Source organism: Hippopotamus amphibius, chromosome 2, assembly GCF_030028045.1.
Source record: "Hippopotamus amphibius kiboko isolate mHipAmp2 chromosome 2, mHipAmp2.hap2, whole genome shotgun sequence".
NCBI classification, from domain to species: domain Eukaryota; kingdom Metazoa; phylum Chordata; class Mammalia; order Artiodactyla; family Hippopotamidae; genus Hippopotamus; species Hippopotamus amphibius.
In genome coordinates this window covers 50,107,708-50,126,213 of record NC_080187.1, presented here as the reverse complement: position 1 = coordinate 50,126,213, position 18,506 = coordinate 50,107,708, and the positions used below count along the sequence as shown (strand labels likewise).

Below are 18,506 nucleotides of genomic sequence, written 5' to 3'. Positions count from 1 at the left end.
TACTCCTGCAACTGATGGCTTGGGTTGATACCAAACTCCCAGTCAATTCTAAGGTAATTTATGGTTTTGAAACTTCCTTAAAAAGTGCTTTGGAACATTTCCATAAAAAAGATACCAGCCCTTGAAAAACTCCAATTAAATTTATGCTGAGCTCAGATTAAATGGCAAAACTCTAGGTATGAAAATATCCACATGTAACCAGATATTCATATACAAAATGGTCATGTGATGAGTGGTGTGAAAAATTGGCAGTTACATCCTGGAGATGCTCAGAAGAGACGGTGGACTCACACAGATGATGAAGGTCACACAGCAGCATCACACATGACATGGATGGTGAGAATATAACAGTATTCCACAGGGCAGTTTTAGGTGAGTTCTGCCTACTATTTTTTTAAGTTCACTATTACATATTCAGTGAGTGGCTTCATTGATGACAGGTGAGATACAAAATAAATTAAAAATATAAAATTATTTAATTACATTCATCCTGAGCTTGCTTGACTACACTTGAATGCCCACTGTATATAATAAACCACTTGACATTTGTTTTTAACACCAATTCTTCTTTCATTTTGATTGCAATACAAAAAGGCATTTCTTTTCCCTTTATTTTCTTCAAAAAAGATAAAAGTTGTGGCACCAAAAATGAATATATAAGAGACAGGTGAACTATGACTGTTACCTTGTTTTTTTCTTTATAATGATCAATTACAGAAGTGTTGGCATGAGAAGGATGTGGGACGTTAGGTAGAACTGCTTGCTGCCGGCTTATACTGAATAAAAAGGATGCTCTTCATCAGTCACCAGTGATGGAGCCAATGTGAAAAGAAAACAGAATTGAAGTTTAGAATATCTCATCTGTATGCTGGCTATTTTATTTTATTTTGCAATTTAGCTCTGCATCCTAAAACTCTTGATAATGGTCAGAAATGGAAAGATGCCTCCTGGCACGGAGAGTGCTTGAAGCCCCATTCATTCCCAAAGCTCACGGCTTTCTGAAGTGACTAGTGATACACATTCATCTCAACCCTTCTTCTCCCTCTTTCCCCTCCCTACCCATCAAGTGTGAACATGACTTAAATCCCCTGTGTCTGGCACTGGGCCAGAACAAATGTTTTCTTGATGTGTGGCCCAGAAGTCACCTTTAACACCTCCCAAGGCATTACTTGTTTTGCTCAGCTAAGAATAAAGCAGGTAAGTTTCAAGGAAGGGGAACAGGTGAATTTGGGGGTGAATTTTAGGGCTGGATTCTTGAGCCTCCTGCAAAGCTTATTAGAAGGTTTAGTTGTGCTTGCTTTCAAAGCTGTGGAAAGCGGACATTCTGGAGAGTCTCCTCATGGACAGACTGTCCCCTCGGCCCTCTGGCTTGGAGGACTTACTCCTCTGGAAGGCATTTCTCAGGCTCGCTGTGTTCCGCTGCCGGTCGAGTTTGTCACTGATGGAGAAGCTCTTCCTGGTGTGTGCATATGGCATGCTTGGCTCCTCTGCTGAGTAGCTGTTGGCGCGCTCTATCTTGGGAACTGTGATGTTGTTGGACAGGGTTCTGTCTGAATTATCACCCTCCTGGGGGGGTATGGTGATGGTGGCTCTCCGGCCCTTGGCTTCGCTCTCCTCACTGTCAGAGCTGGGGTGACTCAGTTCTGCTTCTCGCTCGGGATGGCAGCATGATGAGTCCTCGGCTTTCCCTCCAAGACCTCCTGGGAAGGTGGCTCTGTCAGCAATCGCTTGAGGGGCATTGACACACCTTGTGTCAATACAGTCTGTAATACTTGTGTATTCTGCTGTTTTCACGGGCACCCCAAAGTTGGCATAATAGCTCCTCGAAGGAGAAAACATAAAGCTATGAGATTTCACAATGGGGGCCTCTTCTAGAAGAAAAGGTGTGGTAGCTAGGTAGCGGCTACTTTTGGAACGCTCAATGGTGTGGTACGTTGGAGGGTCAGTGTCCCACGGGTTTTGGCATTCTGGGAGGTGGGTATAGTCTGAAGAAAAAGATCTAGTGTCCATGGAGGTGATGTCCTCAAAATCAATGCTCCGGCTTGGAGGTCTGTCTGTGGGTGCAAGAGTTGCATAGGCACTACTTGAAGGAGCTGTGGAGGGTACTAGAGCCGAAAAGCTTGGCTCTCCCAGCCCAAGGATGTTCATGGAATTGTCCAGAGGGTCTATACCACAGTGGATCTCATCCATGGCAGAGACATAGATGTCTATACATGAAGACGGTCTTCTGGAATCAGGAACAATGGCCAAGGTGTTTGCAGGGGCTGCAGGAACTTTGGATTCTTTTGCTACAGAGTGAGAACTAGTGGCCCGGTGTAGGCTCAGGGACCTTTCTTTAAAAAGACTCTCCAGCTTTTCTATCCCACCTTTGTCTTTCACATTGACTGAATAGAAGGAATGGCTTCGCATACGGGGCATTAGGGTTGGAGAAGTTGGGGACAAGGTCTCCTCACCTGCAGGGTCTATACTCTCTTGGAGCTTGAAGGTGTTCCCCTCCTGGCTGTTGAAGCTGCTCTGGCGGACGATGTAGGCTGCGTCTGTGCAGTCTGAGGAGGTCCGCGAGCGGATTTTGTTGGACTCAGCCCGCTCCAGACCCGTCAGGCGCTCCAGGGCTGTGGCCATGCGCCCGATGAGGTCCTCGAGCTGCGCCAGCCTGATATCCACAGTCTGGAGCGAGGCCTTCATGCAGTGCTCCCTCTCGTTGACTTCCTCCAGCCGCATGGACATGTTCTCCACCCTGGGTGGGAAGAGAGAACCAGAGTCACTCTGGGGATTCCTCTGCGGGAGGCTGGAAAGCAGGGACAGAGCTGCACCTGGACCTTGGTGCCATCACTGTCCCACTGGAGGGAAACCACGGGGCTGCGGGTAGCAAGAGGGGGGTGGGGAGGAGAAGGTGGCAGTGATCCTGTCACCGGGACTCACAGAATCCCAATCTTTTTGAGCTGGAAGAGGCTTTACAGATTATTGAATCCAGTGGTTTTTAGCTACTAATCCCCTTTTCCCTCAGTGAAACTTAATGCTCAATACCAACAAATAAACAGCAAACTTGAGTAGTTCTTCTTGAAGTGGAGTGGGGCCAAAGTCCCACCCTTTCCCACCCTCCTGGCTTAGCTGTGGCTTGGGGCAGAGTTCAGTGACCTAAACAAGTATTAGGGTGCTGGCGTATCAGTCACCAACAAAATGAGAATGTTACATTTGGATGACTTTACCCAGAGTTTTGCAGTAGAATTATAGAATGCAGCTATTCTTATTGCAGTGTACATGTAAAATTTGTATTCTATGCACTGGGATTATGTTTATTTTGTGTTTATATAATAATCTTTTGTTGTTGTTATTCACAATAATCCTTTCACAATGTAGTGCCTCTAAAGGAATTGATATGGTCCTGTTACTGAGTAACCTGGAGTTGATCTAATTTAACCCATTCCTTTCATTAATAAAGGAAAATCACATCCAGAAATTTAATCAAGATTACATAATGGGACGCAGCAAAAGCAGTTCTAAGAGGGAAGTTTATAACAATACAGTCCTATCTTAAGAAACAAGAAAATGATCGAATAAACAACCTAACCTTACACCTAAAACAACTAGAGAAAGAAGAACAAAGAAACCCCAAAGTGAGCAGAAGGAAAGAAATCATAAAGATCAGAGCAGAAATAAATGAAAAAGAAAGGAAAGAAACCATAAGAAAAATAAATAAAACTAAAAGCTGGTTCTTTGAGAAGATTAACAAAATTGATAAACCATTAGCCAGACTCATCAAGAAAAAAAGGGAGAAGATGCAAATCAACAGAATTAGAAATGAAAAAGGAGAAGTAACAACGGACGCCTCAGAAATACAAAACATCATGAGAGACTACTACAAGCAACTATATGCCAATCAATTGGATAACCTGGAAGAAATGGATACATTCTTAGAAAAATACAACCTTCCAAGACTGAACCAGGAAGAAATAGAAACCATGAACAGACCAATCACAAGTACAGAAATTGAGGCAGTGATTAAAAATCTCCCAACACACAAAAGCCCAGGACCAGATGGATTCACAGGCGAATTCTATCAAACATTTCGAGAAGAGTTAACACCTATCCTTCTCAAACTCTTCCAAAATATTGCAGAAGGAGGAGCACTCCCAAACTCATTCTATGAGGCTACCATCACCCTGATACCAAAACCAGGCAAAGATGTCACAAAAAAAGAAAACTACAGACCAATATCACTGATGAATATAGATGCAAAAATCTTCAACAAAATACTAGCTAACAGACTCCAACAGCGCATTAAAAAAATCATACACCATGATCAAGTGGGGTTTATCCCTGGGATGCAAGGATTCTTCAATATACGCAAATCAATCAACGTGATACATCATATCAACAAATTGAAGGATAAAAACCATATGATCATTTCAATAGATGCAGAAAAAGCTTTTGACAAAGTTCAACATCCATTTATGATAAAAGCTCTCCAGAAAATGGGCATAGAAGGAAATTACCTCAACATCATAAAAGCCATATATGACAAACCAAAAGCCAACATTGTTCTCAATGGAGAAAAACTGGAAGAATTCCCTCTAAGAACAGGAACAAGACAAGGGTGTCCACTCTCACCACTGTTATTCAACATAGTTTTGGAAGTGTTAGCCACAGCAATCAGAGAAGAAAAAGAAATCAAAGGAATCCAAATTGGAAAAGAAGAAGTAAAATTGTCACTCTTTGCAGATGACATGATATTATATATAGAAAACCCTAAAGACTCTACCAGAAAACTGCTAGCACTCATTGATGAGTTTAGTAAAGTAGCAGGATACAAAATTAATGCACAGAAATCTCTTGCATTCCTATACACGAACAACGGAAGAGCAGAAAGAGAAATTAAGGAAACAATGCCATTCACCATTGCAACCAAAAGAATAAAATACCTAGGAATAGACCTGCCTAAGGAGGCAAAAGATCTGTATGCAGAAAACTTTAAGACATTGATGAAAGAAATCAAAGACGACACAAACAGATGGAGGGACATACCATGTTCCTGGATTGGAAGAATCAACATCGTGAAAATGACTGTACTACCCAAAGCAATTTACAGATTCAATGCAATCCCGATCAAATTACCAATGGCATTCTTCACAGAACCAGAGCAAGAAATCTTACGATTTGTATGGAAACGCAAAAGACCCCGAATAGCCAAAGCAATCTTGAGAAGGAAAAATGGAGTTGGTGGAATCAGGCTTCCTGACTTCAAACTATACTACAAGGCCATAGTGATCAAGACAGTATGGTACTGGCACAAAAAGAGAAAGGAAGATCAATGGAATAGAATAGAGAACTCAGAAGTAAGCCCAAACACATATGGGCACCTTATCTTTGACAAAGGAGGCACGAGTATACAATGGAAAAAAGACAGCCTCTTCAATAAGTGGTGCTGGGAAAATTGGACAGCAACATGTAAAAGAATGAAATTAGAACACTTCCTAACACCATACACAAAAATAAACTCCAAATGGATTAAAGACCTACATGTAAGGCCAGACACTATCAAACTCCTAGAGGAAAACATAGGCAGAACACTCTTTGACATACATCAAAGCAACATCCTTTTTGACCCACCTCCTAGAATCATGGAAATAAAATCAAGAATAAATGAATGGGACCTCATGAAACTTAAAAGCTTTTGCACAGCAAAAGAAACCATAAACAAGACTAAAAGGCAACTCTCAGAATGGGAAAAAATAATTGCCTATGAAACAACGGACAAAGGATTAACCTCCAAAATATACAAGCAGCTCATGCAGCTTCATACCAAAAAAGCAAATAACCCAATCCACAAATGGGCAGAAGACCTAAATAGACATTTCTCCAAAGAAGACATACAGATGGCCAACACACACATGAAAAGATGCTCAACATCACTCATCATCAGAGAAATGCAAGTCAAAGCCACAATGAGGTATCACCTCACACCAATCAGAATGGCCATCATCACAAAGTCTGGAAACAACAAATGTTGGAGAGGGTGTGGGGAAAAGGGAACTCTCCTGCACTGTTGGTGGGACTGTAAGTTGGTACAGCCACTATGGAAAACAATTTGGAGGTTCCTTAAAAAACTACAAATAGAACTACCATATGATCCAGTCATCCCACTCCTGGGCATATACCCAAAGAAAACCATAATCCCAAAAGAAACTTGTACCATAATGTTTATTGCAGCACTCTTTACAATAGCCAGGACATGGAAGCAACCTAAATGCCCATCAACAAATGAATGGATACAGAAGATGTGGCATATATATACAATGGAATATTACTCAGCTATAAAAAGGGATGAGATAGAGCTATATGTAATGAGGTGGATAGAACTACAATCTGTCATACATAGTGAAGTAAGTCAGAAAGAGAAGGACAAATATTGTATGCTAACTCACATATACGGAATCTAAAAATGGTACTGATGAACTCAGTGACAAGAATAAAGATGCAGATACAGAGAATGGACTGGAGAACTCGAGGTATGGGAGGGGGCGGGGGAGAAAAAAAAAAAAGATTACATAGAGTAATTTATGGTAAATTACTCTGGAGTGGCTATCAATAAATAAATAGTCCTACTCCTCTCTCTCTGTCTCTCTGGGTAGCTGATCACAGATGCTTTATATTACAGTTATTTCTCTAGGCCTTGACAGCACCCTTGCTCTGCGCCAACCTTCCCCCTCCCCCCCCCCACTGGCCACTGGAAATTTTTAAGGGTGTGATCTGTCTCATATTCCTGTTCCCATTTCCATGTTGCCAGCCCAATACCTGCCAGGTGTCAATAAAAGTTCACTGAGTCAATCACTGTGATGAACTTGATTTCAACTGTCTAATAGGTTGCCTGGCCATTTATTAAGACAGAGACCATATATTTAAAATAAAATTGTGCCATATTTTCACCTGCTCAAATTAACTTGGAAAGGACAAACCAAAGCCAAGTTTTGGTTAGAGCTCAAACTTTCACTTTTAAAGGCCCAAAGGCAAATCTTTTGGAGAATGTAAATAAGAGCCATTCACCACTTTTTGGGGGGAGGATAACGATACCTTTCCAGTACTTGAAACACGCATGGCAAACTGCTTGCCCACTGATCTTTGAAAGGAACATGGCTGCGCGCTTTACAAAGAATGGTGGGAATCAGAGCTGGGTCCTTCCAGCTGTTGTGATGTGGTGGTGGTGGTGGTGTGTGAACAATAGCAATGCCTCTATCAGAGAAGAATACACATGTCAACCCCAGAAGGAAATATGAAGCATGTGGTTTCCCTCCCTGAGGGCCCTGCAGGCTTAAAACAAACAAACAACCTCTTCTGCTGGCCTTGGGGCACATGTCTGCCTCTCTTAGCAACAACCTCCCAACTCACTCTACTCTGCTCTTTTATTTCTCAGCTTCCCTTGACCCAGTCCAAGGCTGGACTGCTCTCAGGAGCCCTGCTTGGGAAACATTGTTTCCTTTTGCTCTTTCCTGCTGCTCCACAGCCAATCCAGTGCCTCCCAGGGTCCAGGTACACTCTGCCACCTGTCCAGGTGTATTTCCAGAAGACTTATAAACTGAGCAATTCTGTATCTGGCAAACCCAATGCTGTTCATCCAGCTAACATAGATGATTCAGAAGGAAAATTCAATTTTTCTCTGTTTCACTTTGCTTTGTGGTATAAATATAGCCCAAGAAACAGATTACTTACAGTAATAAGTTTGTGTGTCTTATAGACTTGCAATTTACTTTTTCACCATCTAGCCTATGGAATTTGCAAGTATTACAATTTCATTTTTTGTAATGCAGTAAGCTTTGGGTAAGTGGATGAAAATACTTCTTCATTAAAGTCAGGAGCAGGACAGATGGTACATGTCTGTAGAATGAGGATTTCTGTTTGGGATACTCTAGGTACCACGCCCACCCAGCTCTTTAGTTGGTGGAATAACAAAAAGCAAGATAGTTTTCTTCCTCCCTCTCCCGTCCTTTTCTGGAATCTGGTATATACTATGTTGGTATGGAAAGAGATAAAGATGCTCTCTGAGCATAACTGCATGTGATCATTAGTTTGAACATGGTAAGCTATATCCCTGCACTGTGGGGACCACCCCACTGCATCCCACCTCACTTTAGCTCCAGGACCCAACACTGCAGAGAAAACTAGCAGGTGAAAGGCTGAGCTAAGGCACTAAGAGGCAACAGAAGAGTAAGGACTTGGTTGCGGGGAATAAGCAGAACCCAGAAATTAAGGACCCCAAGGGGATGGGAAGGAGAGAGAGGAGGTACAAGGAGGAAGAGGGGCCTCTGGGAAAGCAAGGAGGTGCCCAGTGGGAGCCTCAAGAGCAAAGATAAAGGAGCATGACTGTGGGGGAGGAAAGCCTGCTAGAACAGGGCCAAAGAGCTATTCTTCACCAAATCTTACCTCTCCTGAGGTGCTCTGGAATGTAAGACTTGAATTAAAAAAAGAAAAAAGTTTGATCCATTCCCTTCCAGAATTCTAGATGTGTTTAACCACCTAACTGTATCATCAGTTAGAGCGTAGATGTAACTGATAGGGGTTTAACGTAGGCGTTATAAAAGAATAAAAGTTCCTAGAGTCAAACTTACATGTGCTTGTTTCATAAATAGAGTGCTTCCCTTAATCTTTAAAAAAGAATATTTGAAAAGGGAATTGTAAATGGGCATGCATCACAGATATAGATAGGTTTGAGGAACAAACCAAGAGTTTTGGGTCATGATTGTAGTTTCTAAGAGCTGATTCTGGCACCACACTGAGAAGCCCACACACCACAATGAAGAGTAGCCCCCGCTCGCTGCAACTAGAGAAACCCCACGTGCAGCAATGAAGACCCAATGCAGCCAACAACAATAAATAATAATAATAATAATAATAATAATAAAAAGTTAATTTTAAAAAAAGCTATGTGGTGGTTTAAAAAAAACCTGACTGGTCGAATAACTCAGGAGATAATATGTAGATAAGAAAGATAAGAATTTATGATAGGAATCCTCAAGGAAACAGATATTGGAAAGTAAGTAAGAAAAGAAAAAAGGAACTGTGGAAAGGAAGATGTTGTACGGAAGGAACGCTTTATTTTTCTTTCTCTCTTTCAAATCTCTAGCCCTTGCATGGCTTATTTCAGAATAATTCAGCAGGCAATCACAATAGGGACCCGACAGAACCCTGGGAAGATGTGAGGTTGTTCCTGTTCCCAGGAGGCCAAGAAAGTGACAGCCAGGAGCCCATCAGAGGGGACTCAATAGGCTGCTTAAAAAAAACCCAGGTAGTAAGACAACCAGCCTCTAACAGCTGATGTGATGAGGAAAAGAGCATTCAAAAGAAGATTCTGGTGGCCCAGAAAATTTCAACTTCAATATGTAATTTCTTAAGGATTATTACATTACCTTCTAGAAACTCACCTTCTTTTCTGATAACCTCAAAATGTGGTTAAAGGAAATGTGGTAAAAGGAAAAAGAGAATTGGCAGGCCATGCCTGTTCTAAATTTCAAACATTCCCTGGAGTGCCAGCAGTAGGAAGGGTGTAGGTTGAAGAGCAAAAACAGTGCCAGATCACATAAGCCCAATTGTGGGGGCTCTTGTGGGGGAAAAGAGTATACTGACACAGGTTTTCAGACCAAAGTCAATGATGCAGAGCAGCTAAAGCTAACTCTTGCTTATCCACAGACTGATACTAATTTGTGAATTATTTGAGTCCTTTACGGTCATCTACCCTTCCCTTTGGGCCACATATCCTTCTCATAACTCTGGGACTAGAAAAAGGGAGAAAAGTTTAAACTTGGCTCTGGAGATATCAAAGATCAGTTTTAGAAAAAGACATGGTGGCAAGTGGGTGAAGCTCATTTTTTTGGGCTTACACTATTTTTGGATTATTTATGAATTTCATATATCCTAAGTTATTCCTCTCTCTTTGTTATGAAAAATTATAAGTTGTATATACTATTAACAGTCATTGTCTAATACTTTTAGATCTAGGTGAAATGAAAAAAAGGGTATAGAGCCCATTGGTTTGGGAAACATAATGTTAGATTAAAAGATGACAGCAAAGAATAAGGTATATTCCAGTTTGCTGAAATTGTTACTGTCAAGGAGAAAATTCAAACTTCTGACAAGTGGAGCCCTAGGGGTGGGGTGATGGTGAGGATAAACTGGAAGCTTTAACTTAGGGGTCTGGAAATCAAATGCCTATGGGAGGGCAGATCAAGAAAGTAAGTGAAGCAGGCAAGGCATAAGAGAACAGAGGCAGGGAATCTGTGGCAGCAGAGAGCATGCCCAGTCCAAAGGCATTCAGAGTGATTTTCAACAATCATTGCGAGCTCAACACAACAGCCCTCTGTGGGCAGATGCTGCCCACGAGCGACCAGTTTGCAAATTCTGCTTTAAGTGAGTTAAAGGAACCAGAAAAGAACTTCCATCTGTGATCACCAGAAAATGTAGGTGACCCTTAAGAACTAAAGGAAAATAAAAAGAAATGCCAGGAGACTGCAGATAGGAAATGTTTTCCTGATATTCAACATTCCTGGATTCTAGGAATTATGGGAGTTTGACATCAGTTCTAGGCAGCATTATAGGATGGTTTAGTCGTAGGTAATTAAGCAGATGGTATCTCTTGAGTACTTTAAAGAGACAGGATTAGTTAACAGGAGACTACATGGGCTCCATGTTAATCTCGTCTCTCTTTTGATATTGTAGACTAACAGAGAGATATAGATGCACAATATTTTTGATGAAGTACACTGTGATTTTAGCAGGGAGGCTGACACCCTGGGCTGACTAGAGAAATGTGGATACCTGGCTGGCTGATTAACCAATGGGCCAATGTCGTCATGAAAGGTATTTTTCGGAGTCATGCAATATCTTAGCTCCATCTTGGTTCACCTGATCTATGCTGGTGAGATTTTGGTGGTTTATGTTGAAGACAGAGTAGGTATGTTTATCAAGCAAACAGTGATATAAAAAGAACAGGATAGAAAATTAATAGACTGATGATAAAATCAGGATCCAAAGTTGTCCTTAAAATGCTAGAATAATGAGCCAAAGGGGGAACAAATTAAAGAAAAATTTCACAGAAATGAATGTTAACACTTGATTTTAGGTTAAAATCAAACATTTCACAAGAAGAGGTTTGAAGATATTTGAATTAGCTCATGTGAAAAAGCCCTGGTTTTAATTAATTGTACGCTTACTCTGAACCAAAGATGTGACTTGGCTGCTATGATTGTAATGAAATCTCATAGCAAATAAAATGTGTAGATCAAATAATAATAACTACCAGTTACTGAAAGTATAATATCTCATATATGTTATCTCAATAACTTTTAAGATTCTACAGTTAGATATTAATACTTCATTTTACAGATGGGGACTAGGTTCAGAGGAGTTAAGTAACTTGTTCAAGGTCACACAGCTAGTTACTGCAGAATTAGTATTAAAACCTTTCCATGACGCTGTGTTCTTTCCCTTGTAACATGGAAAGAACTACCTGTCCCATTGTACTCTATGATTATTAGCCTAGCATATAGTAGATGATAAAAACAGTTAATGAATGAATAAAGGAATTGATTCTAGGCTCTAACTACAACACAGAATTAAGTTCCATTAAGATACCACATTTAAAGGGTGATGCTGACAATTTAAAGTGCACATTGAGAAAGTGAGCAGTGTAGTGGGAGATCTGCTGTATGCAGGATAAGGGGTTAAAGGATCTTGGGGTATTTAGTTTAGAAAAGACAAAGCCAAGTGGGGAGAGGATAGTGATCTTCACATATGTAAGGTATTTTCTCAGAGAGCATGTATTTAATTTTTTTCTGTATTTATTCATGAGGCTGGTATCTAAGGCAGCTTCTCTTCTTTCTAGAAGGTGCTCAAATAAATAGAGGCTGAGTGTAACTAGACTATGCATTCTTTCAAAGCAAAGTCCTTATTTCTCCACCCCTAACCCAGGTCCTGCTCAGTACATGCTTGCCAAATTGCTGTTGGTCAGGTATGGGAGAAACACTGCTTTGGGTACAAGTAATCTGTACTCAGTGACCTCCAGAACTTATTCTGGATGTAAGGTGCTGAATTTTACATGCTCCATAGTGAATAATTCTGCACTATCCTCTCCTATTTTGAACTTGTAGCTTGTCCATCCTGATCTATTAGTGGTCCCCAAAGTGTGGTCCAGACCAGCAGTGTCAGCATCACATTACCTGCGAACTTGTTAGAAATGCAAATTCTCAGGCCCACCCTAGACACAGTGAATCAGAAACTGGGGAGTAAGGGTGGATGCCCAGCAACCTGTGTTGTAACAAGCTCTCCAGATGATTTTAAGGACTTCTAAAGTTTGACAACACTGAGTTAGATGTTTGTGGCTGTTCCTGCCTTGGGTGTACACTGGAACTCAATGAGACTGTGTTTTTTGAGGACAGAGCCCTGTCTTATTGCCTGGTGCACAGTGAAAGTCCAGTATGCATGTATTGAAACAGAACTGAACTAGTTAAAGGATGATGAGAACAGAATTTAATGGAACAAACTCCAATGATTGGTTATCTTCAACCAAGAGTCAAAAAATTCTCAGAAAAGAAGCCAGTCACCAATGTTGCTTAATAGCTTAAAAATTTGGTTATTTTAATATAATTATCACTAGCTAGATATTGTCCCAAGTAAGTGAGAGCATTGGTTACAATCAATTAGCTCATTATATTCTGGAACTGTATTGCTTTACATACATCACAGTCATTGCTATATAAAAATGGGAAAGTCAAGGATTTTTCGGAATCAAGTTCCTCCAAGGTGTTAATGATTTCCTGAATAATGTATTGAGCCCTATACATACCATTTGGCGACAAAAATATGATTTAATAATGATCCATTTAAATAGACAATTATGGAAGTATCTTTGTATTTCTAGAAAGATTCATGAAAATAGGACTTGTATAAATAAACTGTATTTTAAAGTTAGTAGCAGGGGGAGAAGCATGGGGCTTACTGTGTGAAAAAACCCTTTTTCCAAGTTTTTAGTAGAGCAAGGAACCAGCTCTTAATTTTTCTGACGTCAAATCTCTGTATTAAGGTTATCTGTATGAAGAGAGAATTATAAAATATTTTACCTACTATATAGAACATGCACAGTTAACCTATGTAAATTTGACATATGTATTGAAATGTGTGTTTATACATATTTATTATCTCTCTATATCCCTCTATCTATTCATCTACCTAGCTAGTTAGCTAATGCTGTAAGACAGGACAGGTGACTTCACCTGCCACTCCACTTAGAAAGGATATGTTCTACAGAATGTGTGAGGGGGGTAAAATGGATCCATTCTTCCTGTGGTTGAACTCTGTTCCCTTATGCACCTCATGGTGTTTCTATTGTGCTGAGTACAATTCTAATGTTTAAAGATGCTATTTTTTGGTAGACTTACAAATGTAAAACAAACCAAAACTACTACCACCACCAACAAAAGCAAAATCTCAAATAAACACAGACAGAAGCAACAGAAGCATAATGAGGCCTGGGCTTAGGTTCACTTCTCTGGCACCTGGGCTTGGCCGTGAACTTGTCCTGGTTCTCTAGGCTCACGTTACTCCAGGAGGTCAGCTAGTGCCTAGGACACAGGGAGGGCGGGCCTGCGCTCTGTCCTGATTTCTGGGAATTGTTCATCTTAGTCACCCTCCTGAAGGGTGTGGCTCTGTAACTACCCACAGAGGAACATAGCCTTGGGGAAGAAATCTCCTGGAAACATTGGTAGGTGTGGGGTGAAAGCCTCAGGTGGAGATGCTATAGCTCCTTTAAGTTTCTATCCAAAAGGAATTGGTGACAAGGTCACAGTTTACATGCCCTGGTGTTTGCACCTCTCATTCTAGTTCCCCAGAAAGACAAAGACTTTGTTGCATCTTAACACTCCTTTTTCTACCTTTCTTTCCTCCCAGGTCTGTGGTTTTCTGAATCCAAAAAACATTTCAAAGCCCCCTGGACACATGCTTTGGAAATATGTCTGAGCAATGGACAATGTGTTCACATGGCACAATTTTCTGGGAACCACATGGCTATATGCCCATTAATAAATAGTTTTTTCAAGGCCTCAGTATGAGAGAGAGCTTCAGATTTGCAGCTCCTTTCTCTGTTTGCTGGAAAGTTGCTTCATATCACATCATCATGAAATGCTCTATTTTGCAATGACAGATGTGTATAAAATCTGTGCATGGCTTTCAATTTTATTAATATTGGCTGAGTACCTATGGATACAATTATTCAATGGCATATGTGTAAATACCCACTTATCTAGACTACATTCTTTAAAGAGATAAAGGGCCAGGGACAGAAAAATGCTATTTGTATAATTTCTACAGAGTCACTAGAGAAAATGTATGAAGTGGGTAAGCAGACAAAATGTCATTTCATGAAAACTAGAGGTGACTGACTCAAATCTTAGAAGTCTGAGTCATATATCAACTGAAGTCATTAATATAACATCCTTTTCCCATATTGCAAGTGCTTAAAATTTGAAGTTGCATGAATGCTTTGTAACACTCGGGGTGTTCTTTAGAAGAGTAGTTCCCAAATGCTGGGTTTTAAATGTGTCAGCCTGGAATGAAGTTTGTATTAGTCTGCAGCAAAATGAGGAAAATAAGAAAATGTAAGTTCATTTGCATAAAGTTAGACTTATTAAATTTAAAGGATTCTCTTCTCTTCATTTTGAGATTTTTTTCTTACAGCCCTACTGGTCTACAAAACTATTTGGTCAATGAGATCTGAAAATATATAATAAGTAGAAAAAAATCTGCTTTTTTTCTTTGTTTTTATTGTGTCCTATAAGAAGAAAAAACAAAATAATTGGGGAAAAAAAAAAACCAACCTTGGCCATTATTCTAACTAATTCACAAGTCTCTTGCTGTTGTTTATTCAGAAGGTATCGGGCACCCACATAAGCCAGGCACTAGGACCATCTTTACCTTTGGAGGAGATGCTCAGTGATTTACATGAAACACAAACTTGATGGAGAGCCTTGAGCTGGGCAGGGTCTCTCTTGGTTTACGTCTGTGTTAGAACTTTCCAATTTCTGGACTAAGCCAGCAACTCTTGCCCTGTCCTGGATTCAACAATCTCTAGTGTCCAGAAAGGCAGCTGCTACTGCCTGCTGGAGAAGTCTAGGATCTGTAAGTCTGGGGTTTTGATCTAAAGACATTTCAGACAACGTTCTGTTCTCTCCGAAGCTTGATGATTTCCTGGACAATAAAAATAAGCACAAGGGGTGCTGGTTGGGGGAGGGGTGTCTCTGTTTTTCTGTGGCCCTGCAAACAAAATCAATTGATAAGGCATGCCGTGGTATAAAACATCCCCAGGAGGCAAGTACCCAGGCAACACACCTTTCTGAAGTCACTCGTATCCTCTCATCATTGGACGAGTTGAATCGATCATCCTTTTCTCTGAAATACTCCTCTATGCACTGTTCTTCGAAATCATGTACTTTCTTGAGCTCATCATCAGTTATGAAGAGCTCTGTGGGAAAGAAATGAGAGGTATGAGGCAGAGAAGTCAAAGCGATGGTACCTGATTTGTGGGCCTAATGACATTCCTAATCTAACTCAAGGTTAGGGAATGGGGCCTAGAGTCTTCACTGAGTCTCTAACTAAATCCAAATCTGGTCAGGCAACCTGTATCACTGTCCTCTTTCTGTGTGTTAGATTCATTATGGGTCTCTGAAGCTCACCTGAGTACACCTGGTTTACTGCAGAGACCAGTTAGAAATATACATTGTAAGGATAAGAATGTAGCTAAAAAAAGGAAAGGAAGCTATGCAGAGAATGGAGGTTTCTTAAAAACTCAGCTTCTGGGCTGAGGAGTGTGGCAGACAGATGTTCATTTACCTTACTGAAAGCCCTTTGCAACCCGATTTCCCTTTTCCCTCTTCCCACTACTGAGACTAGAAAGCCAAATATATACATTTCCAGTGTCCCTTGAAGCTAGCAGCAACCAGGAGACCCAGTTTGGCTCAAGGAACAAAAAAAAAAAATCTGCTGCAGGAAAGGATTGTGCATTGAGAAGAGATTTTGCTTTCCTGATAAGCTATAGGTATGTGGCTGCTTTTTTCTACCTTTTTTCACCTTCATGCTTCTTCCTGCCTTGAACATGAATGTGATGACTGGAAGTGCAGCAGTTATTTTGCTACTGTGAGACAAGACAGTGTGACAAGGAATGGCTGAGCTTAGAAATAGGACTTGGGGTCTTTGACTTTAGTGAGTCATTGCTGAGCTCTGGGCTATTTACCTTTTCACTTTTTGTTGTGTGAGAAAAGTAAAACCTTACTTATTTGTGTTATTGTTAGTCTGGTCTTTTGTCTATAGCAGGTAAACAAATTCATAACTGATACAGTGGTGGAAGAGCCCAGTGGAAATCTGAACCTTTTCTCCCCCTGAGCTTTCTACTTGCCTAAATGGGTGTTTCAAATGGAAATAATGAATTTTGGAATTCTTAACTCCTCTCCAACTTTCCAATTTTCATATCTCGAAAGAAGTCAGGCATTGCTGTGTCAGAGAAGTTGTTAAAAGCGTCAGACTTAGAGAAACAGTTGATTATTAAGTGGCTTTGGTTTCAAACTTTAGTTGCACTTTAGTGATCACCTGGAGGTAATTCTTGGGCCACAATCCTAGAGGCTCTGGTTCAGTAGATTTAGTGTAGGTGGTCTATTTGACACACTTTGAGAAACCACAGTAGGTTGTTTGTATGGGGCTGGATTCCCAATGGTTCTTAACTGTGGGTGGTACCCAGGGGACATTTAGGAATCTGCAGGAGCTATTAGTATTCAATGTGTGGAGGCTGCATGTGCTAAATCTCCTGCAGTGTGTGGAACAACCCTATATAATGAAGAATTTTCCCACCCTAATGCCAATTGAACCTCCTTTTAGAAACACTGGGCTAGAAGATGGTTGGTGGAGGGTCTTCTTTTTTGTCCTTGAAATCATGGAAAGCCGGACTGGTTTCCTCACGAAGTTATATAGGCACAATCCCTAAGGCTTGGGAAATGTTTAAGACCTAAAAACATGATAGATCCAAAAATGATCATGGAAAATCAAACTTAGCCACCTACAACTCAACTCATGTCAGGATGCTTAAATTACATATGCTGCAGCATTGGAAGCATATTAACATGGTTAATATATCTTGTGGTGGGATGTCTGGAAAGTAAGCAGCTTAGAACCTATGAAGGTGCTAAAGCAGCCCTGCCAGAGCCTGGTTTTATCTCACTAAGAAAGGTGTGAGGTGAAGAATGCTCGATTTCAGCCTCCCCTGTCTTCTTTCCAACACCATTTCTCACCAAACATACCCTCCCACCCCTCCCAAGTCTTCCGAGCTGTGGGCAGGAAGCAGGAGGAACCAGGTGCCCAGGTGCGTGACCGCCTATAGCTTTCTGCTCTGTAGTTTCGGGGCGTTGTCACTCAAAGCTTACTCAGGCCATAGTCCCTTTCATCTGGGTCACTCTCGTGCTTCCTCCATCGGCAACACAGGTGCTGGAATATCATGGTCATGTGGCTGAATATGATCAGAGGTGGGGGCAGAACGGGCCTTTCATGGAAAGTCATGATGAGCTGATACCTCTGAAACTTCCACACTTGGTTGGATATTGATTTTACCTCAAAAAATGTATTGCTGAAATACAGACCAGAGAGAATCAAGTGAGAAACCCCCCTGCCTTCTGAAGCATCATGCCCCCCTCCTGCCTCCATCTCCCTGCTCCATTCCAAGGGCTCTGAAGAAGGACCCTCTTACTTAAAGACAGCAATGAGGAGGTTGACCAGCAGGATGTTTGCCACTAGGAGGTAGCAGGCCATGATGGCCGGCACGATCCAGGCTCCTGTCTTGCAGGGAGGCAGTTGGATTATTTTACCATCCTCTCGGGTCTCATTCTGTCCACAGGGAGCTGGAGGAAGCAACACAGGCAAGATGTGAGAAATCACGTGGTTCTGCGATTAAAATCACAGACTGACTTGAATGAGAGGGTTTTCTCAGATGAAGGAAAAATACAGCCTTCTCAAAACAAACAGAAAAAAGAATTCCAGAAAAGCCAAAATAAACAAATGAAAGCTTCATGAACATCCCTAGGGGCTGCCACTGCAGAGGGGAGTTGGTTCCTCCATTCTCCCAAGTTGTCATCTGAGGTGGGTGGAATCCCCTGCTGGCTTGCCGAGTCCCTGGGGCACTTGGTGTCCCCAGGAAGCCTGGTGAGGGCTTTCCCAGGGAGCGCAGGAGGAGCAGAGTCTCACCGCCCCATCAAGTTACTTTCAAAATGTGCTGTGGAGGCCAGAAGCTGACAGCTATAAGAGCAGCAGCACTGAGGGGCTATTGATTGGGAATTAACACCAGGGCACTGTTAATTGCTGCAAGGAACAACCCAGGGGCTCTGAGTTAACGATTTTTTGTCTCAGTGTGGAAGGAATGAAACCGGGCAGCACCTTGGGAAGTATTTAGCCTGATGGATGGCATTTCACGGGGAGGGCAGTGAGGG

At 41.3% G+C, this 18,506-nt stretch overlaps 1 protein-coding gene across 14 annotated transcripts in view; it reads right to left on the bottom strand.

The window, feature by feature from the left end:
- Nucleotides 1–677: 677 nt before the first annotated feature.
- TRPM3 (transient receptor potential cation channel subfamily M member 3) overlaps nt 678–18,506 on the bottom strand; it is an 827,818-nt gene continuing 809,989 nt past the window's right edge. For 12 of the 14 annotated variants that reach the window (XM_057720878.1, XM_057720880.1, XM_057720881.1 and 9 more), the window contains 4 exons: nt 17,771–17,921; nt 17,451–17,650; nt 15,370–15,502; nt 1,080–2,737 (listed from right to left, as the gene is read on the bottom strand). In XM_057720878.1, coding sequence (XP_057576861.1) covers nt 1,285–2,737; nt 15,370–15,502; nt 17,451–17,650; nt 17,771–17,921 — 1,937 coding nt within the window. In that variant the 3' untranslated portion in view covers nt 1,080–1,284. Of the gene's footprint in view, nt 795–1,079; nt 2,738–15,369; nt 15,503–17,450; nt 17,651–17,770; nt 17,922–18,506 lie in introns of those variants that run through there. The other 2 variants (XM_057720886.1, XM_057720887.1) reach the window with 1 other exon arrangement.